This window comes from Pleurodeles waltl, chromosome 1_1, assembly GCF_031143425.1.
Source record: "Pleurodeles waltl isolate 20211129_DDA chromosome 1_1, aPleWal1.hap1.20221129, whole genome shotgun sequence".
NCBI lineage: Eukaryota > Metazoa > Chordata > Amphibia > Caudata > Salamandridae > Pleurodeles > Pleurodeles waltl.
The window spans coordinates 83036727-83064460 of record NC_090436.1 but is presented as its reverse complement, the minus strand read 5'-3'; the positions used below and the strand labels follow the sequence as shown (position 1 = coordinate 83064460).

At 46.0% G+C, this 27734-nt stretch overlaps 1 protein-coding gene across 1 annotated transcript in view; it reads right to left on the bottom strand.

Moving 5' to 3' along the window:
* Positions 1–794: 794 nt before the first annotated feature.
* The window catches only part of DCAF12 (DDB1 and CUL4 associated factor 12), a 150652-nt gene continuing 123712 nt past the window's right edge, over positions 795–27734 (bottom strand). Inside the window, exon 9 of the mRNA XM_069216673.1 lies at positions 795–1758. Coding sequence (XP_069072774.1) covers positions 1600–1758 — 159 coding nt within the window. The 3' untranslated portion in view covers positions 795–1599. The remainder of the gene's footprint in view (positions 1759–27734) is intronic.

The following is a 27734-nucleotide window of genomic DNA, read 5'->3' as shown; positions in this document are numbered from 1 at the left end:
TGTATCCTTAACACAAGTAAGTTTTCATAAGCATGACTACTGAACTATATACAAATTGACTTATCAAGTTTGACTGCTGTAACTGCTGTAAACACAAGAGATATGAATCTACAACGTATACCACTATAGATAAGAAATATGTACAACTTGTTTCCCGTTTCCATAATTCATCAATTATTGACCTATTATGATGACTTGCTGAGCCTGAAACTTTTAGGATACATAATGGTCACCTGAAAAGTATCAAGTGTTGACAAACATCACCTAGTAAAAGACTGCAGATAGTGGGAAAACATTGGGGTGGCAGTACCTACTGGACTGCAGAGGCACAAGCGTTTTATTTGAACAATACAAAGGGTTTCCACTTTTATTCCCAGAATGTTTGTTCACTGATGAATATCCTGATGGCTCAGAGAAATGGTGTATTAGCTCTGAGATGAGGGGCTCAACAGTTTTGTTTGTTCTACTGTCTACTTTTGTGACTTGTAGCATTTTGACTATCGTCTTGTCAGTCTTAAGGATCCTCTCAACAGACTTTCAGACTTTGAACATATAAGACATTGCTTGGCTAGACATTAGAAGGGATTATATAAGCGAGGGTGGACCTAAATTACACTATCCTCCAAGAAAAGAGTTTAGATTTAGTTTTGGATTTTAGGCAATACAAGTGACAGTCTATGGTGTGGAGTAGCATTCAGTGTAAAAAAAACATTAGCAATAAATGATCCTGCCTTTAATGAATAAGGAAAAAATGTAAAACCGTGTACGTAGTAAATTCAGTCCCAAACAAGAAAGAGTTTCTATTTCATTTTATTTATTTTTTCTCTTCAATATACAGTGTTGACAGACTTGCACTTTTAAAAAATAAGATAAAAGTAGTCCCCAAATAAGGACTTTGCAGATAAAGAAATAACACATTTTTGGACTAGTTTTATGACAATCAGTCACTATTTCGGGTCACGCAAATGTGCAATTTGTTTTTTAGACAAAAGTTCCTTTTACACATATTAGCCCCAAGACTTTCACAGAAAATCTGGACGCGGCCGCTCAATAATTAAGAACCCCTACTTTATAGCAGGGTCTGGTTATGTATGCCTGTTTTGCAAGAAACGGCAAGGAGGAGAGGATGGGGGAAAAGCAAGGAAACAGAACTAAGACCTCTGACAAATTAAAAAATGTCACTGGGAACATATACTTTTTTCTTAAAATACAAGTGTCTTTCAATCCCTGGCATATGATTTTGAAATTAGATTAGTTGCCGGCTTGACAACAGTTTAAAAACTGCACACAAGATCCTTTCAATTGACATTTTTTCCACGTGGTTTTAATGTATCTAAAAAAAATCAAGTTCATGCAACAGTAAGTACCATATAAGGAACAAATGGACCAGTGGATGATGCAATTCAGAGACAAAACTTGGGAGAGTACACCGGAATGCATTTTCAGAAAAAGGTAGGGGTGTTCTTCAAATAAGATTAGATGAGAAAGCAAAATTGTTTAAAAAGTTGTCACATCTTTTTTAAAAAAAAAGATACTTCACGATGATAAAAATGAAGGCAGAAATAATATTTAATATTTGCATTCTGAAGTGAACGAGCGTTAGCTCCACAGACCAGCGTAGTTTCCGTGCAGGCCGGAAGGAAGAGGACCTCCTGCTACAAACAACTGCATTCCAGATGAGTCGTAGCAGTGAGTGTAAACAGCATTAGGGAAGTAAGCAATGTCCGAGAAGTAATTCCTCCATGTTTCATCATGATTCTGTTAGAAAGAAAACAAAGTATATCTGGGGTGATATGCAGACTATTTCATCTGTATATGTTAGGAAACACTTATGTTTGTTGGTGTCATTTTATGAAGATATTGCCCTATAATTCTGGGTAACATACACATAATTTTAGCACAAAATGGATACGATTCACCAAAGAAACAACCAATCTTTCTGCAAGACAACAAACTAGATTTTCTCCTTTACAAATTTCACTTGGAAGAAAACATCAACTGATGAAAGTCAGAGGGATACATTTAAGTAAACCACCACTGAACTCAAGTAAGGGAAATGTTACTTACCTGTAACCAACTGTTTGCAGCTTTTCGTGTTGTAGATCACATGCTGTGCACTATCCAGCTATTTAGCTTTGGGCTTGGGATGGTGGCTCCATCTTTGTTGAAAGCTTGTAGGAGATGGTAGAAAGGAGACCTTTTGCATGTGCTTAACAAAACTGAATGCATCAGCAATTTATCTGGCTATGACCCCTTTAGAAATCGGTTTCCCTTGTTGTGGGTGTCAAAGAGAAAAATAAATGTACTGCTGGGTGTAAGGGCCTAGTCCAGACTATGAAGTAAATTAGAGGTAATCTAGTGATTATAGCGGCTTTTCTGACCTGCTTGAAGGATTTGTAAAGAAAGCCGCAAGTTAAAGGGTTTCATTGATGTGAAAAGGGGATGCAACCTTTGAAAGAAATTTTGGAGGTATGCCTAAAGCTACTTTGTCTTTATGGACCTGAATGAAACTTTCTTCCACTGATAGCAGGTGTGAAGCATGTTAACTCTCTATAAGAAAATGACTGTTGCCGGGTCAATGCAAAATTCCATGTTAATGCCTGAAAGGAGGAGTGCAGAGGCTCAAAAAGTAGACCAATCAATTTTGTTGGGGAATGGTGAGAGTCCTCATCAGCACAAGAGGTGCTCTAGGTGGAATAATTCTTCCTAACCCTTCCACAAAGGTATTATTTACAGCGATTTTCCAAAGAGAAGTGTGTATTTAAATAGAAGTCAGGGCTAGCCCTGCTTCCATCAAGTGAATAAAAAGTACTGTACGGTGTGTGATGTTATAGTTCACAGTAGCAAAAAAAAAATTCCACTTTGTTGCACGGCTTATGTTGTGGGGTAGTGTGCTTCCTCAAGAATAAGACGAGTCAGATGATAATTTAAGGTATGCAAATTTTTGGACTTTAGGAGCCTAAATGCTACACTGAAAGACTGAAGATTGGGACGGCAAAATTAACTATCTTGCATTGTCAACAAGTTTGGGCAACCACTCTTTGCAATAAGGCTGTATAGTCATTAGGAGCACCTGGAAGTACCATACCTGTCAAGTCAATGTTGGCACAACCAAGATCAAGTTAATCTACGCTTGTTGCATTTTTTTATACCACTGCATTTCCCTAGGTGGTGCTATGCGGTTCTGTGTAGGCCTTGTTCCACCACAGAAGTGACAGACGTGAAATAGTAACAATTGTCGGTACTAGTGTGCAGATCTATATGTTTGGACACTTTCAGCAGGTAAAAAGAGTCCACTCTACAGAATGGGGAGGCAGGATAGCAACAAAAAAATATCTGAAAGTGTGATATGAAGGTAAGTAACTTGTTCTTTTGATGAATATATTTAACTGCAGATTCCTCCCCTTTAGAACATACCAAAGCAACAACCTCCCAAGGTGGAGGGTCTGTGTAGTGGACTCAGACAAGAAAATCTTGCAGGACCAAGCAGGTGAATGTCATTCCTGTCAGACCTGGCTGTAAGGCAGCAATGCTTCTTGAACGTGCGCACTGACACCAATGTTGCAGTGTGTAGATGTCAAGGACAAGCAGTTTGTGTGCTTACTCAGTGGTAGTAGCCCTTGTCCTGGTGAAATGAGCTCTCAATGTCTGAAGGCAGTTTTTTGGTCAGTACATAGCAGATATTAATGCAGAGGACTATCTACTGCAACAGTCAATTTCTGTACAGGCATCTTTTCTTTGCCCCAGAAATTTTCACAAAAAGCTGATCGTCCAACAGATAGTCCTTGGTGCAATCAATGTAAAAGCTTAAGGCGCTTTTGGGATCCAACCAACAGAGCCCCTTCTCCTCGAAGGGTAAGGAGGAGCAAAGAATGCTGTGAGAGTGATGGACTGCCCAACGTGGAAATGAGTCACAATTGTCAATTAAAAAGCCCACATGAGTCCTCAGCACCAGTTAGTCTGGCTAGTGTAAAAAGGTTGTACAGATAGGGCCTGGCGTTTACTCACTTAACAAGCCCAAATTATTGTAATGCTTAAGACAGATAGAAGATGAAACCAGCAGCTGTACATATTTGGAGTAGACATGAGAAACATCAAGACCAAGTTATGGTCCCCCACTGTGGCATCCCAAACTATTTGGGAACGAACAATGGTGCATTACAACAGGTGATTTAAACGTGGACTGTGGGTTGACAAATGCAAAAAGACAAAGTGCTCACACATAACTTTTAAGGGTGCCCACTTCAAGGCCCTTTTGGAACAATGACGAAGCAAACAATAAAACATTCAACAGTTTGGTTTGTAAGTGGTCTTGTTACAGAGTTCCTACGAATCAACTAGGACTTTGCACTTGGTCAGCATGGACTTCAGAATATAGGAACTCAGTACACATATACCATTAGCACATGCTGACACGATTCCTAGCTAGCTCACAGTGCCCTGTCTGAATCCCTAACCTTAACAGGGCACCAGACAGTATCAGCAACCTGGAACATGACCAGTCTGACCCCCCAAGGAGGTTGTGGAAACAGATCTACCCTTTCGTTGTCATTCCGCATTCCCAAGATGAGACACAAGAAGGATACGAAAATGTCTTTTATAACATTTACTGCAACAATCTTATTCTTGGAAAGAAACATGAGCTACAGTTATTAGTTAAACTAGATAAATCACGGTAATCAGCATTACGAAAATGGTGAAAAAGATAAACAGTTCAAATATGGTCGCACTATTATGTTGGTACACTTATCTTACTACCTACATTATCAAGAACATAGTGGGAGTAGCCTCTGGAAATTCAACTGGGATAATAGCCTGACTCCCATACCTGGTTAAGATTGACAGAGAAGCAGGGGAGCCGGTCTGGTGTGGTGCAGGCTATTGTCCTGTGCAGGGTAGATGTCAAAATCAGAGTCAGACTGGCTGCATCGTGGGCACAGTGTGCCAAACTCCAGGATAATCCTAGCGGAAGTGCTCCTCTGCTGAATGTAGCACAGAAGCAGTTTTTATAACACAAGCACCTTTTGTGTCACACTGTGTCAGAGGTGCAGGCTCGATGCTATGATATGTCTGCAAGTGTGGAGCTGTCTCCACCGACAATCACTATTATTTAGGGCATTGCATTCTGTGTGCTTAGCCTTGGACGGAGTGTACAAACTGGATGGCATCAGTGTTTTCCATAAACCAGCTGCACGTACAGTGAATTCTAAGTACATTATTGCATAAGTGAAAAGCCATATAAAGGGTCACCATTAGGAAAGAAATGCTAAGTTAAAATGTGCATTTTAAAAAGGAGCCACTAAGCGGGCAGTATCATACTTTACCACAGTCTGTGATGCTGACTCCACAACAAGCAAAAAACTTATCTCAGCACCCGGCGTAAACGGACTTCATAAAGGCACCTGGCTGTGAGGATAACATCCACAACCTCAAGGGATAGACCAAACGCAGTCAACTACTACTGCTCAATCTCCGTGCATGGGGAGGTAGATTTTGCAGATGCAGATCCCTGCAATGTACCAGCTACTTAAGATCCTCTGTAACTGGTAATCTGATTTGAGGACAAATGTTTATGCCCAGGAGGTCTGGATACCACATTACTGTGGCCCAGTCTGGAGCCACTAGGATGACTTGGGCATAGTTGTTCCTGATTTTCTTCAGAACTCATGGCAGGAGAGGCAGAGGCATAAAGGTGCTCCACTCTAGCTCCTAGAGAAAGTGTACTTGGGGATTCCAATGTGCAGAAGTTTTAACACTCTACATTCAATGGTGGCTGAAAAAAATCCATCCAGGGTACTTCCCAATGTAGGAAGATGCCCTGGACCAAATGAGGATGCAATTTCCATTGGTAATCTGCTAAGCCCCGCCAGCTGAGCTTGTCCACCCGGTCTTGCCAGGTGATTCATGATCAGGTAGATGCGCTGATGCTCAGCCATCTCCAGAGGTGTGGCACCTTTCGGTACAGGAACCCACTCTAGCCTGCTTGTTGCAGTAACACAAGGCAGTGGGGTGCTGTTCATAAAAACCTGCACCAGCCTTCTACTGATGGACAGCATTAATGCTCTAACAGATTTATGTGGAGCCAGGTTCAAGCTCTCTGATCCCCACCTCTTCCAGATGGCCAACCCAACCCAGCAGTGAAGCATCAGTCACCACCTTCATTTCTAGGTGGGTAAGGGTGATGGGTTTGACTTTGGTCAGGCAGGAGTCAAGCATCTACCACATCAGATCTTGTGCAGTCACCTCCGTGGACCACTGACACTTCAGATCCCACTGAAGAGCTCATAAATCCCACACCTGATGCCTTTGCAAGCAGGATGAATGAGGCCAACACTCTAAGAAGTCCCAGAGCTGCTCTCACTGAGATCCAGGACTGTGGTTGAAACATGAGGATCGTGGCCTAAGTATCCTAAACTGGGTTTGGTGGATATAAGGGCCTGAACTGTATTGTGTTGTTGGGATGGAAAGTTCTCTGCATGTTGAAGACCTATATCCCTGCCCTGAGTGCCCAACTATATTGTTATGTGGATCCCTAATGTAGATCTTTTTGTCATAGCCGTACACGGATCATGCTTGTGCACCATGACATAGTTCTGTCTCATGGATTGCGGTCTTATTGAAGTGGGCGTATGAGGAGCACCCAAAGCACTACACTCAGAGGTGGAATGGCCTTCACCAGGAGTTAAACAGCACAAGCACTGTGGTTGCAGAATACCATGTAGTGATCAGTAGTAGTGAACATGTCCTTTTTACCCGGCGTGACTGGAGTGAGGCCTACAGGCTCACTCACCTTTTTAAAGGTTCCGTTGCTGTGTATTTAACCCACCATTGTCTTGCATCAGGTTGATGTGGAAGTGTGTGTGTGTGATGAAAACGTGCTAGATGCCCATGAGCGCGCAGGACATACACTACACAGGGGGTGCAGTGTGGAACAGTGTGTATATGGCAAATCTATGTGTGTGGCAGTGTGTGTTTAAAGTGACAGTCTGGTGCAGTCCAGAGAGAATGTGTAAGGAAATGGCTCCCTGTTGCAGTTACCCCCCACTTTTTGCCTGATACTGATGCTGACTTGACTGTGAAGTGTGCTGGGACCCTGGTAACCAGACCCCAGCACCAGTGTTCTTTCACTTAAAATGTACCACTGTTCCCACAATTGGCGCACCCCTGGCACACAGATAAGTCCCTTGTAAAAGGTACCAGTGGTACCAAGGGCCCTGTGACCAGGGAAGGTCCCTAAGGGCTGCAGCATATGTTGTGCCACCCTAAGGGAGCCCTCACCTAACACATGCACACTGCCATTGCAGATTGTGTGTGTTGGTGGGAAGAAAAAGGCAAAGTCGACATGGCATCCCCCTCATGCCATGCACACAAAATACTGCCTGTGGCATAGGTAAGTCACCCCTCTAGCAGGCCTTACAGCCCTGAGGCAGGGTGCACTATACCACAGGTGAGGGCATAACTGCATGAGCAATATGCCCCTACAGTGTCTAAGTCTATTCTTAGACATTGTAAGTACAGTGTGGCCATATTAAGTATATGGTCTGGGAGTTTGTCAAAAAACTAACTCCACAGCTCCATAATGGCTACACTGAATTTTGGGAAATTTGGTATCAAACATCTCAGAATAATAAACCCACACTGATGCCAGTGTTGGATTTATTAAAAAATGCACACAGAGAGCATCTTAGAGATGCCCCCTGTATTTTACCCAATTGTTCAGTGCAGGACTGACTGGTCTGTGCCAGCCTGCTGCTGAGAGACGAGTTTCTGACCCCATGTGGTGAGGGCCTTTGTACCCTCTGAGGCCAGAAACAAAGCCTGCTCTGGGTGGAGGTGCTTCACACCTCCCCCTTGCAGGAAGTGAAACACCTAGCAGTGAGCCTCAAAGGCTCAGGCTTCGTGTTACAATGCCCCAGGGCACTTCAGCTAGTGGAGATGCCCGCCCCCTGGACACAGCCCCCACGTTTGGCGGCAAGTCCAGGGGAGCTAATGAGAAAAACAAGGAGGAGTCACCCACCAGTCAGGACAGCCCTTAAGGTGCCCTGAGCTGAGGTGACCCCATGCCTTTAGAAATCCTCCATCCTGGTTTTGGAGGATTCCCCCAATAGATTAGGGATGTGCCCCCCTCCCCACAGCGAGGAGGCACAAAGAGGGTGTAACCACCCTCAAGGACAGTAGCCATTGGCTACTGCCATCCCAGACCTAAACACACCCCTAAATTCAGTACTTAGGGGCTCCCAGAACCCAGGAAATCAGATTCCTGCAACCTAAACAAGAAGGACTGCTGACCTGAAGCCCTGCAGAGAAGACGGAAACGACAACTGCTTTGGCCCCAGCCCTACCGGCCAGTCTCCCAGCTTCGAAGAAAACTGCAACAGCGACACATTCAACAGGGACCAGCGACCTCTGAAGCCTCAGAGGACTGCCCTGCACCCAAGGACCAAGAAACTCCCTTAAACAGCGACTCTGTTCAAAATCCTGCAACTTCATTGCAACAAAGAAGCAACTTTAAAGACTTCACGTTTCCTGCCGGAAGCGTGAGACTTTCCACTCTGCACCTGACGCCCCCGGCTCGACCTGCAGAAAACAAACACCTCAGGGAGGACTCTCCGGCGACTGCGAGCCTGTGAGTAACCAGAGACAACGCCCCTGAGCCCCCACAGCGATGCCTGCAGAGAGAATCCAGAGGCTCCCCCTGACCGCGACTGCCTGTAACAAGGGACCCAATGCCTGGAACCAACACTGCACCTGCAGCCCCCAGGACCTGAAGGAACCGAACTCCAGTGCAGGAGCGACCCCGAGGCGACCCTCTGCCTAGCCCAGGTGGTGGCTACCCCGAGGAGCCCCCTCTGTGCCTGCCTGCATCGTTGAAGTGACCCCTGGGTCCCTCCATTACTTTCTATCTAAAACCCCACGCCTGTTTGCACACTGCACCTGGCCGCCCCTGTGCCGCTGAGGGTGTACTTTCTGTGCCTGCTTGTGTTCCCCCCGGTGCCCTACAAAAGACCCCTGGTCTGCCCCCTGAGGACGCTGGTACTTACCTGCTAGCAGACTGGAACCGGGGCACTCCTGTTCGCCATTGAAGCCTATGTGTTTTGGGCACCTCTTTGACCTCTGCACCTGACCGGCCCTGAGCTGCTGGTTTGGTAACTTTGGGGTTGCCTTGAATCCGCAATGGTGGGCTACCCTGGCCCCAACTTTGAGACTTGTAAGTGTTTTACTTACTTGCAAACCTAACCTTTACTTACCTCCACCAGGAACTGTTGATTTTTGCGCTGTGTCCACTTTGAAAATAGCTTATTGCCATTTTTACAAAGACTGTATATGATATTGCTTTTATTCAAAGTTCCTAAAGTATCTTCCTTACATTTAAAGTATTACTTGTAAATCTTGAACCTGTGGTTCTTAAAATAAACTAAGAAAATATATTTTTCAATATAAAAACCTATTGGCCTGGAGTAAGTCTTTGTGTGTGTGTGTGTTCCTCATTTATTGCCTGTGTGTGTACAACAAATGCTTAACACTACCCTCTGATAAGCCTACTGCTCGATCACACTACCACAAAATAGAGCTTTAGAAGTATCTACTTTTGCCACTAACTTACCCCTAAGGGGAACCCTTGGACTCAGTGCACACTATCTTACTTTGAAATAGTATATACAGAGCCAACTTCCTACACTGTAGTACTGAACAGTGTGCACAGACTGTGTGTGTGTGTGCTGCATGTGGGAATGCTGGTGGTAGCATGGTACATGGGCACAACAGTAATAGACAGTGAAGTGTGCTGTGAATGTCACTGAGTACAGAAGTGTCTGCACTAGTATATTACATGGAGGGCCATAGGGTTTCATTTTGGGAAGTACAGGCCTGCCTGGTGAAAATATGAGTAGAGGAATCTCCCCACACAGAAATGTATATTGCTGTATTCCTGTAAGCTGGGTGAGATAAGCACTGGACGATGGGAGAGTCAATCTCTCCATGTGCATTTCATACGTTTGTTTGATTTAGTGACAGATCACAAGAAAGGGGCCTGGACACATCCCGGGAAGAGGGAAATGGGGCTGAGAATCATAAAAGGTGGGGCTGAGAATCATAAAGGGCAGGGCTGAGGGCCCAAAATTAATCTTGGATGCACATATCACTAGAGCTGACATCCAGGAGTGAACTCTTGTCACTCCCATTAATCTTGTTGTGGCTTAATAAGCTTCGGAATAATGACTGTTGTGACAGACATCTTTCAGGAAGAAGGACGAAGGGGACAAATGTCCATTTCAAAGAAGCAGAACCCCAACTAAAAATTTCAAAGGTCCAGACCCTAAATCTCATTTAGTGTCTGGAAAAGAACTATTAAGTAGGAGAGTTTGATACCCCCCCCCCCCCCAACTGTGACCCCCTGACCTGCTTTGGGCCGGGAGTACACTTCGGCTCCACCAGCCTGCCTCCGTGCCCCCGACCCCTCTGTTTGCTGCTAGAGAAGTTTGAGGCCCTCCACCACCCGCAGGCAACCGCCTGCGCCTAATCCCTGGTGCCTAGTGGTAGGCGTGTCTAGTACACCGTGTATTTCATTCCGTTTAGTTTTGATTGCTCGTATTTCGTTTATTGTATTAATTTTTCTTAACTGTTTTAACCTTTAATCTGTGCCGATTTACTGCTCCGCTTTGCATTTGCACTCTCTAATTGTGCCCGCTATTTTTTTTCCGGCTCTCGCCGGTCTGTGTCCCAGCCGCTGCGTCCCTGCCCACCTCACGCCCCCATAAGACACTCCCTCCCTCCTCCCAGCTGCTCCTCCCTACCACCTCCCCATCTTAATGGCACCGCTGACGGTGCCTAGTGTGACCCCTCCCGACCTGCTTTGGGCCAGGAGTACACTTTGGCTCCACCAGCCTGCCTCCGTGCCCCCCGACCCTGCTGTTTGCTGCTAGAGAAGTTCGAGGCCCTCCACCACCCGCAGGCACCCTTCTGCGCCTCATACAAGGTGTCTAGTGGTAGGCGTGTCTAGTACACCGTGTATTTCATTTCGTTTCCATTGCTTGTATTTCGTTTATTGTATTCGTTTTTCCAAACTGTTTTAACCTTTAATCTGTGCCCATTTACTGCTACGCTTTGCATTTGCGCTCTCTAATTGTGCCCGCTATTTTTTTCCGGCTCTCACCGGTCTCTGTGTCCCAGCAGCTGCATCCCCTGCGTCCCCGCCCCCTTGCGCCTCCCATTGGACACTCCCTCCCGCCTCCCACCTCCCACCTGCTCCTCCCTCCCACCTCCCCTTCTTAATGGTGGTCGCGCCAGAGGCAAGCCCATCTGTGCCTGACTGCACCTGGACTGCACCCAGCGCCCGCCCCCCTGGTCCACGCGCCTCTGGCCTCCCCAAGCGCCGCTACTCCTCCACAGAACTCCTCGTTCTCAACCCAGGCCAGCACCCCGCCTGCGCTCAGGCCAACCCCAAACACACACACGGACCTTTCACATGCCACTTCTCCTGCACTCACACAAACACCAGCAACACCAACAAGCACTGCAACACCACCAAACCCCACAATCACCTCACCTGCATCCTCCTCAACACCCGCTCCGTCCACAAGCACGCCATCAAGCTTTGGGACATGCTAACCACAAACTCTCCTGACATCCCCTTCCTCACTGAAACATGGATGAACTCCTCATCAGAGTCCAACATCGCCATAGCCATCCCAGAATGGCACCCGCAGAGACCGCACCAACAAACCAGGAGGAGGTATCGCCATAATACACAAAAACTCCATAAAAATTTCCACCAACACCGACAACACCCTAGACAACACAGAAAACCTACACTTTCAAGTATACATCAACAACAACACCACCCTTAGAGGAACCCTCATCTACAGGCCACCAGGACCCCATCCCCCATTCTGTGACACCATCGCCAATATTATCAGCTCCCACGCCCTCACCTACACAGACTACATACTCCTTGGTGACCTTAACTTTCACCTGGAAAGCACCCACGACTGCAACTCCACAGCCCTTCTGGACAACCTTGCGAACCTTGGCCTCAAGCAACTGGTCACTTCACCCACTCACTCAGTGGGACACATGCTAGACGCCATCTTCACCTCCAGCAGCCACATCACCTTCACTCACACCACCAAACTCCACTGGACTGACCACCACTGCGTCCACTTTTCCTTCATGAAACCCACAACACACTACACCCTACCGTTAGTGGAACAAGATCTCCAAAGAACACCTGATCTCCAACCTTGCACAAGCTCCACCTCCATCACCAACGACCCCAACACCGCCACCCTCAACCTCACACAATGGCTAGAAACTTGCGCGGACTCCCTCGCCCCTTTGAAAACAAACAACACCCGCACCATCAAGACCGCCCCCTGGTTCACCACAGAACTTCAGTCTTCCAAGCGAGAATGCCGAAAAATTGAGAAAGCCTGGCGCCAAGAACCCTCAATGAGCAACTTCTCCGCCCTCAAAACAGCCATGCGCAAACACCACCAACACATCCGGACCACCAAACGGTCCTTCTACAAAGAACGCATAGACAACAACACACACAACTTTTTGCCATCATCAAAGAACTCACCAAACCCAAATCCTGCGCCACCGACCCCCCACACACCCAAGACCAAATCGCAGACATACACGACAGCTTCACATCAGCACCCACCATCACCACCACCGACACAACCAACACCACAACACCCTGGCGCACCAACCTACTGAACACCTGGACCCCACCAACGACGTAGAAATCAGCAAAACCATGAGCTCCATCCACTCAGGCTCCCCAACAGACCCTTGCCCCCACCACATCTTCAACAAGGCCAGCCAAATTATTGCTCCCCAGCCCCGGGCCGTCATCAACAGTTCCTTCAACACCGCAACCTTCCCAGATATTTGGAAGACCTCACAAACTACCGACCCATCTCTCTTCTCCCCTTCCCCGCAAAGGTCTTGGAGAAGATAGTAAACGTGCAACTGTCTCGCTTCCTAGAAGACAACAACATACTTGACGTCTCCAAGTCTGGATTCCGCAAAAACCACAGCACTGAGACAGCCCTCAACGCCTGCACAGACGGCATCAGGACCATATTGGGCAAGGCTGAGACCGTCGCCCTCATCCTCCTAGACCTCTCTGCAGGTTTTGACACTGTATGCCACCAAACCCTCTGCGCACACCTTTTCGACGCTGGAATTCGCCACAAAGCCCTGGACTGGCTCACCTCCTTCCTCTCCGAAAGAACCCAAATAGTTTGCCTCCCTCCTTTCCGGTCTACAGCCAACAAGATCATCTGTGGGGTCCCCTAAGGATCCTCCCTCAGCCCCACCCTCTTCAACATCTACATGGCTTCTCTCGCCAACATCCTCCGCCCACACGGCATCACCATCATTTCAGACGTTGTCAACACCCATCTCATCATCTCCCTCACTAGAAATCCAGCCACTGCCAAGATTAACCTGCACGCCGGACTCCTCGACATCGCCAGCTGGATCTCAGCTAGCCACCTCAAACTGAACTCCGACAAAACAGAGATCATCATCTTCGGCCCCAACAAGGCAGCATGGAACGACTCTTGGTGGCCCACCACTCTCGGACCACCCCAAAACCGACCACCCACGCACGCAACCTTGGCATCATACTGGACTCGTCCCTTTCCATGACCCAGCAAATCAACGCCATATCATCCTCCTGCTTCAACACCCTTTGCATGCTACGCAAGACTTTCAAATGGATCTCTTTGCAAACAAGAACAGTTACACACACCCTCATAAGCAGCAGACTGGACTACGGCAACGCCCTCTATGCAGGGACCACAGCCAAGCTTCAAAGAAAACTCCAGCGAACCCAGAACGCAGCTGCACGTCTCATCCTCAACCTCCCTCTCCACAAACACATATCCACACACCTCAGATACCTACACTGGCTGCCCATCAACAAAAGGATCATTTTCAAAATCCTTGTTCATGCTCACAAAGCCCTACACGACATTGGATCGGCTTACCTCAACAAACTAGTCAACTTCCACATACCAACTCGACAGCTCTGCAGACCTCACCCTCGCTACAGTACCCTGCATCAAACGCTCCACGCTGGTGGTAGATCCTTCTCCCACCTTGCCGCCAAGACCTGAAACTCCCTCCTCACCAACCTACACAAGACCCAGGCCCTCCTAACCTTCAGAAAGCACCTAAAAACATGGCTTTTCGAGCAGTAACCGGACCCCCCCCCAGCGCCTTGAGACCCTACCGGGTGAGTAGTGCACCTAAGAAATTATTTGATTGATTGATTGGCAGAGCAGCCAGTTGGCATGTATGAGGAGTGGCAGCTCTGCAAGACTTCTGTCTGTGACCAGGGGCACAGCCTCCTAGTCTCTCTGCTGGGTGACACCACCCAGGGAAACCAAGACCACCTGCCCTGGAGTCTGCAGCACCATTACCTTCCTGCTCGCCAAGACCGGTGTGCCCATGAGGGAGAGGAGCATGTTGGCGGGTCGAGAGTAGAGTCCAGATGTGTGGGGCTCATGAGTGAGATGTGAGGAGCAGCACCGCATTGATTGGGTTATCGCCTGTTTGTAGCAAGAGTTCGGCGACTCTGTATGCCAGGAGGGGCCGTCGTGCATCAAGGGAAAGTGCAGCATCGATCTAGCTGTCATCTGTGTGCAGCGTTGGGAGTTTAGTAACTCCCACTGTGCTCCAAGGAACTGTGCTGCACTTATAGGGCTGTCGCCCATGTGTGGGAAGCTGCTCCGACCCCATATGCCAGTAGGAACCACGGAGGATGCAACCTGAGGCCAATGTGTCCTGACAGAGAGGTACATTGCAGGGACCACGTATGCAAGGAGGGGCCTCTCAGAGCACTGGGGCCAGAGGTCGGGTCATTGCCGTGACCCGAAACTGCTGCTACAACCAAGACGAGGGAGGCTTTGTATCCAAGGAGGCCTGAGGACAGGGAGACACTGGTGGAGTCCCACCGAAGCAAGGAGACTGCTTCGATCCCTGAGAAAGGAAGCAGAAGGACTTACCATGTGAGGCTGGAGCCGCAGAAACTCTAATCGTCTGGACGCTGATAAGCACGGCTCAGAAGAGAGCTGGTACCTGCCAGGAGCTGCGTGTGCAAACGCATGCAACCCGACTTTGCTGATCCAGGGCACACTACACTGCTACCAGGTTCTGTACTGTCTGAGTGGGTACGCTGTGAACTGGGCATACTGGCTCTTGGGGATATACCGCCTATGGTTTTTACACTTCTACTTGACTTTAAGTGACTACACCAAGTCAGAGAGGGGGATACCCTGTGAACAAGGCCTAGCAATTTACGTTCCCTGGATGTTGCCACACATGAATGGGGAAATACAAGAACACCTGTTACATGGGAGCTAGGTAGTCTGGGAGTGGCCTGACAACTACTAGTGTGCCAACCTCAAGGGAGACTGTAATATTGCTTTTTGAATGTTGCTTACCTTTGCATGTGTAGAACTAGAATGAAAATACTTGTATATAATAAATGTTATGTGTTTGCTTCTTGCACGTTGAGTTATGAGTTGTGTTCACTAATCTGTACCTACATCCAAGGGAGCACTGACTGCTTGTGCTGGTGGTCTTGAATGGTTTGATCCCAGGAGGCCCTGAACTCTTCTGGGCTAATCGGCAAGATTTCACAGCCTGTGTCGCAGATGGTGTGCATATAACGGCCTAATAGACTGCACTTAATGACCTTAAAGCCAAACAGCCAAAGAGAACATTTGCTTCCTGAAGGCCTCAATTCTATTCGATTCCATGTTTGGAGTCCTAGGAATGCATTAAGATTCACTTTGATGGTGAAAGCCTGGACCACCAAATTCTCAGGAGTATGATGATGCTTCAGAAAATCAGGGTCACCAGGTGATGGTCTGTGGCATCAGTTCACTTGTGGGACCTCACTAATTGGAAGTAAGGGCTCAGATGGGGCTGGCCAAGGAGCAAAACCTCAGGGAGAACACCTGTCTTGTCTTTAACAGAAAGCAACTGTAGATCAAAGAGCTAAACTGCTCATCTAATCACTACAGCAAATGAAGCTCTCTCATGTTGAGGAGCCAAAGGGTGAAATCAAGCCTGTATCAGGGGGCATATCAAGCCCACTGGCTTCGTGTAAGTCCATACACAATTTATCATCATTATATTGAGGTGGAAAATCATCCCTATTATCACCACTATTATTATCAGGTGGTGACAAACTCTGATCCAAATCAGAGCCAAAGAAATGGTGGAGCCGGAGCGGATGTCTGCGTGGTAAAAAGAGTGTCTTCTCTGAGTCAAATTGTACAGGAATCAGGTGTGCTTTTAGGGGTCAGGCAACAGAGTTTGCAGGGGACTGGCTTCTAGACATGGCAATGCCAAGACTGGGGTCCATAAAGAAGGAACCGGCACAGATCCTGGAGCTGGAATGAAAGTTGAAACCTGAGACTGTGTAGAAACACGTAACAAGTTACAGGGGCTCGGATGGCATAGAGGACAAATCTGCTGGCAGGAACCTGAACGGCAGCCCCCGCAGATCTTTGGGATTAAAGGGTATACCAGAAACGGCAAGAACAGTGACAGACATATGCAGCATGGCATCCCTCTACTACTGTGACGACGATTAACTGGAAAATTCGGTGCACAGAAGGAACAGCTGCAGAATCGGTTCCTTGACCGGAGATCCGTAGCAAGATCTTGGTACCTTGACCCCCTCTGGACTTCTCTTTGGAAAGACAGTCCCACTTAGACTTTTTATGCTCCTTCTTCAAATTGGACTTAGACTTACTGGATAACCTCAACTGCACAGACTTGTGGCAGTAACAGGTCCATGCCCTCTACCAGGAGCAGACAGCATAAAACGTCTGTGACTTCTTTAGGTGTTTGGTGACATATAGATTTGCTTAATGGTCCTGGATCGCCTTTGAGTACATGAAGGCATATTATTTGCACAACTTAAAAACCATGTCGAGTCCAAACACCAAATCCACACCTCATGCTGGTCCATCACAGACTTCTCATTAGGTTTGAACCTTGCAGGTTTTGGTGAGGACATGGACTAAGAATTAATTTCGGCCCTAAGGTGCAGAAATAAAGGAAGAGATGTTCATGTGCAAGGCTAGGGCTTCTCTGCTGCTTCATCACTTCTGGGACTGAACAAGGCAAACACAAAGTTGCATTACACCAGCAGCACATGGGGCACTGTTGTGAAAATGACCAGATGCACTCTGGCTCCTGGGAGATATTCAAAAGGTGAGGAATCTGCGATTAGGAGTATCCATCAGAAGGATTAGTTTTGGCAAATTGCATGCCAATCCATAAATGGGATTGGATTGGGGAATGGACTAGATGTCGATATTTTCATTTGCTTATAACTTTTCTCCACTTTCATCAAGCAGTGCTGAGTGAAGAAAGTAGTTAGCAAGTGCTACATCTACACAGTACAAGGGTATTAGGTTTTGTGAAGATCAAATGTGGCAGGGGGGCCAAGTTAAGTGGGGGATGGGGCGAAAAATATTTTTCACATACTAATGATTTTGGCACCATCTGAGCTGCAAATGATTTGTAAGGACTAAGCATGTTTAACTTCTTTTGATACTAGTAAGTCTCTGCAGATCCACGGATATGGGAAGCCCATGTTCAAAGTGGGTGGGTATGTGTTAATTTTCTAAGAAAATTAGCACTGTGCGATGAAACTGTACAGAATTAGGCAGAAGCGTTGAAGGTTTGTTTTTTTATTAGTATGTCAAGCTTTGCGCTAATCCATCAAGGGGATGGGGGAAATTAAAAGATCGGGTCAATAACATTTTCAATTGCTTACAACGTTAGCACTGTTTAATGAACCTGCAACAAATGTGGCAGGCAGTAAGTTACACTCCACGTTATTCAGGTTTTGTGTAGATCCCAATGTGGGAAATGTTAAGGGGTTCTCAAACCTTTCCTGATTTGCTAAGTCCTTTGGCACAGTCTGAAGGACCTGCACAAATGCGAACAAGGGCTTAGTGTAAGAAATCGAAATATTATTTCTGTGTGTGTGTGGGGGAGGGGGGGGGGGGAACTACCTACCTCAAGGAATAATCACAACCCTTGTCAGTGTTAACCCTTTATGTTACTATATTAACTTGACCTCAACCCTTTGTTAGCTATGGCACAGACATACTTCCAGCAATGCTTAAGGTATTTATAAAGTACCAAAACAGTAAGTCAAAATATAAAAATATTAAAAAGAGTAAAATTTAATAAACAAATGATACCAACAATTCAATAAGGAGAGCCAGAGAGCAGAGGCAGAAGCAGAAAGTGCCAATGATAGTGACAGACCAGGACTATAGGTGCAATTTCAGTCTGACTGCGATAGAGCATGGGTTGGATACACCAACCTGGTTTGCCCTGGTAAAAGATTCAACTTTTTGACATGATCCTTCAAGTCTCTATTCACCACAGAAGTACACTTCTAAGGCCCCCCGTACCTCAGGGGAGAGACTTAAAAGTCTCACATGGTGTCAAGGAAGAAGCCCACAGCAGGGTCTAGTCAGGGTCCAGTTTCCAGAAAAAAGCCTCTTGTAACTTGTTGTATCCCTGTAGCAGGTTATCAGCATTATGCCCCTTGCAGTCCACTTCTGTGTCCTTGTTATTAGAAGAGCAGGTCCAGTCCTTCAGGGTTTCTTTCAGACACAGTCACAGACAGCAAGTCCATTCTTTTTCTGATTTTTGGCAGGACCAGGAAGTGTTCTCACAGTGGGGGGTTTGGAGGGCCAACATTTATGTCTGGCACTACGTAGTGGGTGGGAATGACTCTTGGGAACACCATAACCCATAGTGTAAAAGGTCTTGTGGCCAAACCTATCCACTCCAGGTATTTTCAAGATGGCGTAAGTCTTCGACCACACTAAACATGGGCTCTGAGGGCTGGGTGGGTGTGTTGAGTGCAATGTGGTTTTCCTAGTGTTCTCTAAACATATAACACCAAAATCAAAGCCCTTTAACAACCAGACAGTGGATTCACAAGAATTGTCTTGACATCCTGTTCGCTCCCCTTTCAAGCGTGCCCCACGTGTTAAATGTGAATCTAGCAGGCCCGTCAAGCAGGATCCAAAACTGACCAGAATTTGACACTGTAGAATCAAAGAGGATACCCACAGCCTTCAGTCGGCATATTCACAGGAGTCATCTCTGGCCATTCAGGGCAGCTTATTGTTTGCTCCTGGGAGCCTTTTCACACCTATTCAAGGTTAATTATAAGTTGGGAGAAGCTAGATATTCAATGCAAATTAGCCTCCAGGAACTTCAGGCAAGGACAAGGCAACTTTGTAAAAGTTAATATTGCTTAATATTTATTAAAAATCCGACGTCACCACTGAATTGGATACTACTGTACTGTGATAAAGTGTTAATATTTGAATCTGTATTCTGGCTTTCAAGACCGGACAGCTAGGTTTGCCACAGTTAAAACCGTTTTTGGGTGCTAGTCAGTCACTGTAAGGAAGTTATCATTAAATTTCTACACATCCTACTTTTAAATTCCATGTACCCTGCCCTTGTAGGCTACATTGTCTACATAGGGATGACTTCTTAATATTTAAAAGGGATGTTTTTTTACCTGTCAAACAGGAATATTTTGACAGGTCGTATTGCTGTTTTTACACTGCTACAGTCAGACAACAATGGTAGTCTCGAAGCCAAATTTTCACAGCCATTGAAGTTGATGGAACAATAGGTGCTGCAGTCCACTAGTTAACTTCCAGAACCTAGGCACACTTCCAATCCAACCATGTTTAAACGAGGAGCACAGTCACTTTAACAGTGGTTAGGGGGGGTTAAGTACACAGAGTTCTAAATACAGCACAAATATAGGGTCCAGCAAAAGGTGAAAAATTGTGGTTGACCCCAAAGAATAGACAGATTTCCTAAGCTTGGCATGTTTACCCTACTCTTGGCTCAGTCAATTTCATACACGGCCATCACAGGGGAGTGGGTGGGTAGAGGGAGAAGAATTGTTCACTTGTTAATAAATTTGGCACTGATTGCTGAATCAACACAAAATAAAAGGTTTTCAGAAGACAGTGGATTGACATTACTGCTGGCAAAGTCATGTTATGAGTAGATCAAATGAGGGGAGGGGATGCAGAAGAGTGCGGAGATAAACCTGAGTGCAATTAAGAGTTTCATTCACTAATAACAAAATGTTTCTTTACAAGTAGAAGTAGTTTTGCAGCTTGGATTTACATGGTAATCATTATTCTGCCATCTAGTGGTTGGGTCCAGAATTGTCTGTCTTTTTTTTCTTTGTTAGCATGGGGGTTATTGAATCATCGACCATTTGGTGCTATGTTCCTTCTTGAATGAAGCCCTACATACTCCCTAGAAACCATTCAAGGTGATCACCATCGTCAGATTTTTTTCCTCTCCCTGGGAAACTTCCTTGTGCCTATGGGTTACTTTTTGCTGTGTTTTATTCAGATGTCTCTTCTTTGCCAATTCACCTCATTCTGAGAAGGGGGTGGTTTACATGTGACTCAACACAACCCTTCAAGCTGCAAAACTACGCCTTACTTGTACATTTACATTGTAACTGTTTTCTCAATTTAAGTGTTTGCTGAGTCTCAGGAAGACTCGCTTAAACCAGTTGCGGCTCGCATGGCTGGGCGGGGTAGGGGTGCTCTGGAGGGGGCGGGAACAAAAGAATAAAAAAATAATAAAAAATAAAAAAACGTACCTGCTTTGCTACCGCGCCGCACTCCTCTCTCGTCCCTGCTGCAGGCGCAGGCTTCCCAACCTGCCCTGCGCCAATCCTGACGCTGCTTAGAGCAGCGTCAGGATTGGGTATGATCGCCCTGGCTGACAAGAGAGGAGTCGCAACTGCGACGAGTGCTCGCCGACAGAATTGAAGCAGTAAGCGGCTCGTGAGGTGCTTTTCAGATGCGAGCGAGCAGAGTTCCCTAGGAAACATGAGCGGAGTGCCAGCTGTGACAAGCATGCAGCGCGGCACCCGGAGCAGTGAGCAGCTATTGGGTCACTTTTAGACGAGAGTGGAGAGCCCTGAAACAGTAACTGGACACAGTTACGTAACTAAATGGCATCATAGAAAATCATCAAGTGAAAGTGTGAAGAATTCTTAGTTACATGACTAGGTTTCCATAATGTAATAGAGTTAGCTATGTTTAGACCTTCCGTCTTTTTCCCTTTCTTCCAAGGCGAACTTTAAGATACCGTACTAATAAGAAATTCTCTTTTTTAGAAAAACAAATGGGTACTTTATGGTTATGGGACTCTTAGGGGCCGATTACGAGTTTGGTGGTCGGAAAAAAACCTGACCGCAAAACTCATGATGAGGAAACCAACGCGGTGCTGGCAGTCTCTCCACCGGCCTGATTACGAGTTTTTCACCGGGCTGACTGGCAGAAACCAAGATTTCTGCAAGTCAGCCCAGAGAAAAACATGCAGCGGCATTGGACTCAGCTCCACATGGAGCCGAGTCCAATGCCATTGTACTACCCCTAGTACACCCAAAATGCGCAGCACTGTCTGCTATGTCGGAGGCAGTTCAGGAGTGCCCTTGTGGCCCCTAGCCCTCGTTCTCCGCCAGCCTTGTCATGGCGGTTGAACAGCCATGAAAAGGCTGGAGGAGAACATGGTTGTTATCAGCACAGCGGTGCTGACTTCAGCGCCGTCGTGGCTGATTACAAACATGACCGCCGCCATCCCAATGGAATCAAAGGTCCTGGCGGAAACAGCAGTCTTTTGGCAGTTAGACCGCCAGGGTCGTAATGTGGCAGTCAGACCGCCACAACCACAGTGGTTCAGCCTCCACTGCATGTCTGGTGTCTTCGGACCGTCAGACTTGTAATATGGCCCTTAGTGCCAGATTTAGATTTCGGCAAAGGGGCCACTCCATCACAATGGTGATGGTTATACCATCCGCTGACATCTAAATCCTATTGTTTCCTATGAGGCTTAGATTTTGGCGGACAGGATATCAGTCACCGTTGTGATGGAGTAACCCTTCCTCCAAAATCTAAACCAGGACCTAACTTTTTAACACACCAGTAACTGACTTAATGGCTGTTAATTATGCTCACAGCATAAGGAGCCGAGGACACATGGGGGAAACCTGACACACATGGGAGTACCTGAAAAAACGGGAAGTGGCATAAACGTACTTTGTGTTCAAATTATATTAGCACCGACAAAGATCTCAGAGAGTAGGTGAAATCTCCATGGAGATCGAAACACATTCGCTTCCCTGGTAGAGTGCTTTGGTGCCTTGTTAAGGACACGATTTTACTCATTTAAAAAAAAAAAAAAATTAAGAAAGGAAACTATATGGCACCAGGGCAGTTGCCATTCTCTTGTTCTTAAAGGTTGTTCTTTTGTGAACATAATGTAATACTTTTTTCTGTTACTGTGAATTTATAAGAATTGGACTCTCAAATTATGATGATTAGAGAACGTGTTTTAAAAAAGGTATTATTTCGCTGTGTCTATTTTCTGCTTTGCAAATCGACTCATTTGTTCCTGTTAAAAGTAATTTTGAATAATTGTGGAAGTAAATAATATGAACATGCTGAAGGTCTGCATGTTTTCTACATGAGCTATTGATTTATGGTGAATGGGGGTAATCGTTGCTGTTTGGATTATCTTCTCAAATACTGTGCACCACTAACAAACAGAATATCTCAATCCCATAATTAAACTTCAATACACCATTTCTGACGTGCAGTAGCTGGCATTGCCACTAGTACATTTGGAGAGTTTTCTCAAGCAAAAAAGCTCCACCTGCTGGCAGAGTTGACAGAAGCTAAACTACAAAAAATGCCTGTTCCTCCTCACAGCAATGGTAGATGAAACAGCACCTAATAGCAGGCTGCTATGCAACTAATGCAGTCACGGTGTAAAGTAAATGCAGTATTACCACACTGTAATATTAACTACAACGTGAATAAACTTGTATATGCCTTCCTGCAGGGAGGTCAGTCTTTGCCTTCCAACAGCTCCACTAGCGACAGTGCTCACCGAATATCAGTCTGTAAGGGTGAGAGAGTTGGATTTAAAGCAAAGATTATGGAACTGTGAAAGTGAAAAAAGACATACGTCTAACGGGCTGGGGTAGGAAGAGTGGCAATTAAAACGCACATCAAAATCTGGCTACCACTTACTGTGGTAGCTCCTGGCAGTCTGTGCTAACAACCTTTTTGCTGTCCTCCGTCTCGGTCTGGATTGAAAATGTCACTTACCCAGTGTACATCTGTTCGTGGCATCAGTCGCAGTAGATTCGCATGTTCTGCAATAGCTCGCCATCTGGTGTTGGGCCGGAGTGTTACAAGTTGTTTTTCTTCGAAGAAGTCTTTCGAGTCACGGGACCGAGTGACTCCTCCTTTTGTCTCCATTGCGCATGGGCGTCGACTCCATCTTCGATTGTTTTTCCCCGCAGAGGGTGAGGTAGGAGTTGAATTGTAGTAATAGTGCCCATGCAATGGAGTGACTAAGTATGCACCTATTTAAGGTTGAGATGATACATATATAAATAATTGAAGGTAACTTCCAAACTGCTACAGGCTCCCGGGGAGGCGGGTGGGCACATGCGAATCTACTGCGACTGATGCCACGAACAGATGTACACTGGGTAAGTGACATTTTCAGTTCGATGGCATCTGTCGCTGTAGATACGCATGTTCTGCATAGACTAGTAAGCAGTTATTTCCCCAAAAGCGGTGGATCAGCCTGTAGGAGTGGAAGTAGTCTGAAATAATGTTCTTAATACAGCTTGACCTACTGTGGCTTGTTGTGCGGATAACACGTCTACACAGTAGTGCTTGGTGAATGTGTGAGGCGTAGACCATGTGGCTGCCTTACATATTTCTTGCATTGGGATGTTTCCTAGAAAGGCCATGGTAGCACCTTTCTTTCTGGTTGAGTGTGCCCTTGGTGTAATGGGCAGCTGTCGTTTAGCTTTAAGGTAGCAGATTTGGATGCATTTAACTATCCATCTGGCTATACCTTGTTTTGAAATTGGGTTTCCTGCATGAGGTTTTTGAAATGCAATAAAGAGTTGTTTAGTCTTTCTGATGTTTTTTGTTCTGTCAATGTAATACATCAATGCTCTTTTGACATCTAATGTATGTAGCGCCCTTTCAGCTACGGTATCTGGCTGTGGAAAGAACACTGGAAGTTCCACTGTTTGATTTAGATGGAACGGTGAAATAACCTTTGGCAAAAATTTAGGATTGGTCCTTAAGACGACTTTATTTTTGTGTAGTTGTATAAAAGGTTCCTGTATTGTAAACGCCTGAATCTCGCTTACTCTTCTTAGGGAAGTAATGGCGATGAGAAATGCCACCTTCCAGGTTAGGAACTGTATGTCGCAGGAGTGCATGGGTTCAAAAGGTGGACCCATAAGTCTAGTTAGGACAACATTTAGGTTCCATGAAGGAACAGGTGGTGTTCTTGGTGGTATAATTCTCCTAAGGCCCTCCATGAATGCTTTAATGACTGGTATCTTATATAGGGAAGTTGAATAGGTAGTCTGCAGATATGCAGATATTGCTGCAAGGTGTATTTTAATGGAAGAGAAAGCTAGGTTCGATTTTTGTAAGTGAAGCAAGTAACCCACTACATGTTCTGGAGTTGTGTGTAATGGTTGTATTTGATTAATATGGCAGTAGCAAACAAACCTCTTCCATTTACTTGCATAACAGTGCCTGGTGGATGGCCTTCTGGCCTGTTTTATGACTTCCATACATTCTTGGGTAAGTTGTAAGTGCCCGAATTCTAGGATTTCAGGAGCCAGATTGCTAGATTCAGCGATGCTGGATCTGGGTGTCTGATCTTTTGGTTGTGCTGTGTCAACAGATCTGGCCTGTTGGGCAATTTGATGCAGGGTACCACTGATAGGTCTAGCAGCGTTGTGTACCAGGGTTGCCTTGCCCAAGTTGGTGCTATCAATATGAGTTTGAGTTTGCTTTGACTGAGTTTGTTTACCAGGTAAGGAAGGAGAGGGAGAGGAGGAAAAGCGTAAGCAAATATCCCTGACCAGTTCATCCATAGGGCATTGCCTTGGGATTGTTTGTGTGGGTATCTGGATGCGAAGTTTTGGCATTTTGCGTTCTCCCTTGTCGCAAACAAGTCTATCTGAGGTGTTCCCCAGAGTTTGAAATAAGTGTTCAGAATTTGGGGGTGAATTTCCCATTCGTGGACCTGTTGATGATCTCAAGAGAGATTGTCTGCGAGTTGATTTTGGATCCCTGGTATAAACTGTGCTATTAGGCGAATTTGGTTGTGAATTGCCCAATGCCAAATTTTTTGTGCTAGCAGGCTTAACTGCGTGGAGTGCGTCCCCCCCTGCTTGTTTAGATAATACATTGTTGTCATGTTGTCTGTTTTGACGAGAATGTATTTGTGAACTATTATTGGTTGGAAGGCTTTTAGTGCTTGAAAAACTGCTAGAAGTTCTAGGTGATTGATATGCAGTTTTGTTTGATGTACGTTCCATTGTCCTTGTATGCTGTGTTGATCGAGGTGTGCTCCCCACCCTGTCATGGAAGCATCTGTTGTTATTACGTATTGTGGCACTGGGTCTTGGAAAGGCCGCCCCTTGTTTAAATTTATGTTGTTCCACCACAGAAGCGAGAGGTAAGTTTGGCGGTCTATTAACACCAGATCTAGAAGGTGACCCTGTGCTTGAGACCACTGTGATGCTAGGCATTGTTGTAAGGGCCTCATGTGCAGTCTTGCGTTTGGGACAATGGCTATGCATGAAGACATCATGCCTAGGAGTTGTAATACCATCTTTGCCTGTATCTTTTGTGTTGGATACATGCGTTGTATGATGGTGTTGAAATTTAGAATTCTTTGTGGACTTGGAGTGGCTACTCCCTTTGATGTGTCTATTATGGCTCCTAGGTATTGTTGTACCTTGCGCGGCAGAATGTTGGATTTTGTAAAGTTGACGGTGAACCCGAGTTTGAAGAGGGTTTGTATGATCTGATTTGTGTGATTTGAGCACTGTATGAACGAATGGGCCTTGATTAGCCAGTCGTCCAAATATGGGAACACATGTATTTGCTGCCTTCTTATGTGTGCAGCGACTACCGCTAGACATTTGGTAAAGACTCTTGGTGCGGTTGTTAATCCGAAAGGCAGTACCTTGAATTGGTAATGTATTCCTTTGAATACAAACCTTAGGTATTTCCTGTGCGATGGGTGTATTGGTATATGGAAATAAGCATCCTTGAGGTCTAAAGTTGCCATGTAGTCGTGTAGTTTTAGCAATGGCAATACTTCTTGTAGTGTGACCATGTGGAAGTGGTCTGATTTGATGAAAGTGTTCACTACTCTGAGGTCTAGGATTGGTCTCAGTGTTTTGTCCTTCTTTGGTATCAGAAAGTACAGTGAGTAAACTCCTGTGTTTATTTGTGTCTTTGGCACTAATTCGATTGCATTCTTTTGCAATAGTGCCTGCACTTCTATCTCCAGGAGATTGGAATGGTGTGTTGTTAGATTTTGTGCTTTTGGTGGTATGTTTGGAGGGAATTGAAGAAATTCTATGCAATAACCATGTTGGATAATTGCTAGAACCCAAGTGTCTGTAGTGATTTTCTCCCATGCTTTGTAATAATGACCTATTCTTCCCCCCACTGGTGTTGTGTGGAGGGGGTGAGTGACATGTGAGTCACTGTTTAGTAGTAGGGGTTTTGGGGCTTTGAAATCTCCCTCTATTTCTAGGGAATTGCCCTCCTCTATATTGTCCCCGAAAACCTCCTCTATACTGTCCCTGGTAACTGGACGGTGTGGCTTGTGAGGTGCTGGCTTGTGTGCTTTGACCCCGAAACCCCCCTCGAAAGGGCGTTTTACGGAATGTGCTGTAATTCCCTCTGCTCTGCGGGGAGTAGAGTGCGCCCATGGCTTTGGCAGTGTCTGTATCTTTTTTGAGTTTCTCAATCGCTGTGTCCACTTCTGGACCGAACAGTTCTTTTTCATTAAAAGGCATATTGAGAACTGCTTGTTGAATCTCTGGTTTAAATCCAGACGTTCGGAGCCATGCATGCCTTCTGATAGTTACAGATGTATTAATTGTCCGTGCAGCTGTATCTGCAGCGTCCATGGAGGAGCGTATCTGGTTGTTGGAGATGGCCTGTCCCTCTTCAACCACTTGTTTTGCCCTATTTTGTAAGTCCTTGGGCAGATGTTCAATGAGATGTTGCATCTCGTCCCAGTGGGCTCTGTCATAGCGCGCAAGTAGTGCCTGGGAGTTCGCGATGCGCCACTGGTTTGCAGCTTGTGCTGCGACTCTTTTACCAGCTGCATCGAACTTGCGGCTTTCTTTATCTGGGGGTGGTGCATCTCCAGATGTGTGAGAGTTGGCCCTTTTCCTAGCTGCTCCTACAACGACAGAGTCTGGTGGCAGCTGTGTAGTGATGAAAACCGGGTCCGTAGGAGGCGGCTTATACTTTTTTTCCACCCTTGGTGTGATTGCCCTACTTTTGACCGGCTCCTTAAAGATGTCTTTTGCGTGCCGGAGCATACCAGGGAGCATAGGCAGGCTTTGGTATGAGCTGTGGGTGGAGGAGAGTGTGTTGAATAAGAAATCATCCTCGACCTGTTCTGAGTGGAGGCTTACGTGGTGAAATTGTGCTGCTCTAGCCACCACTTGAGAGTACGCGGTGCTGTCTTCTGGTGGAGATGGCTTTGTAGGGTATGCCTCCGGACTGTTATCTGACACTGGGGCGTCATATAGGTCCCATGCG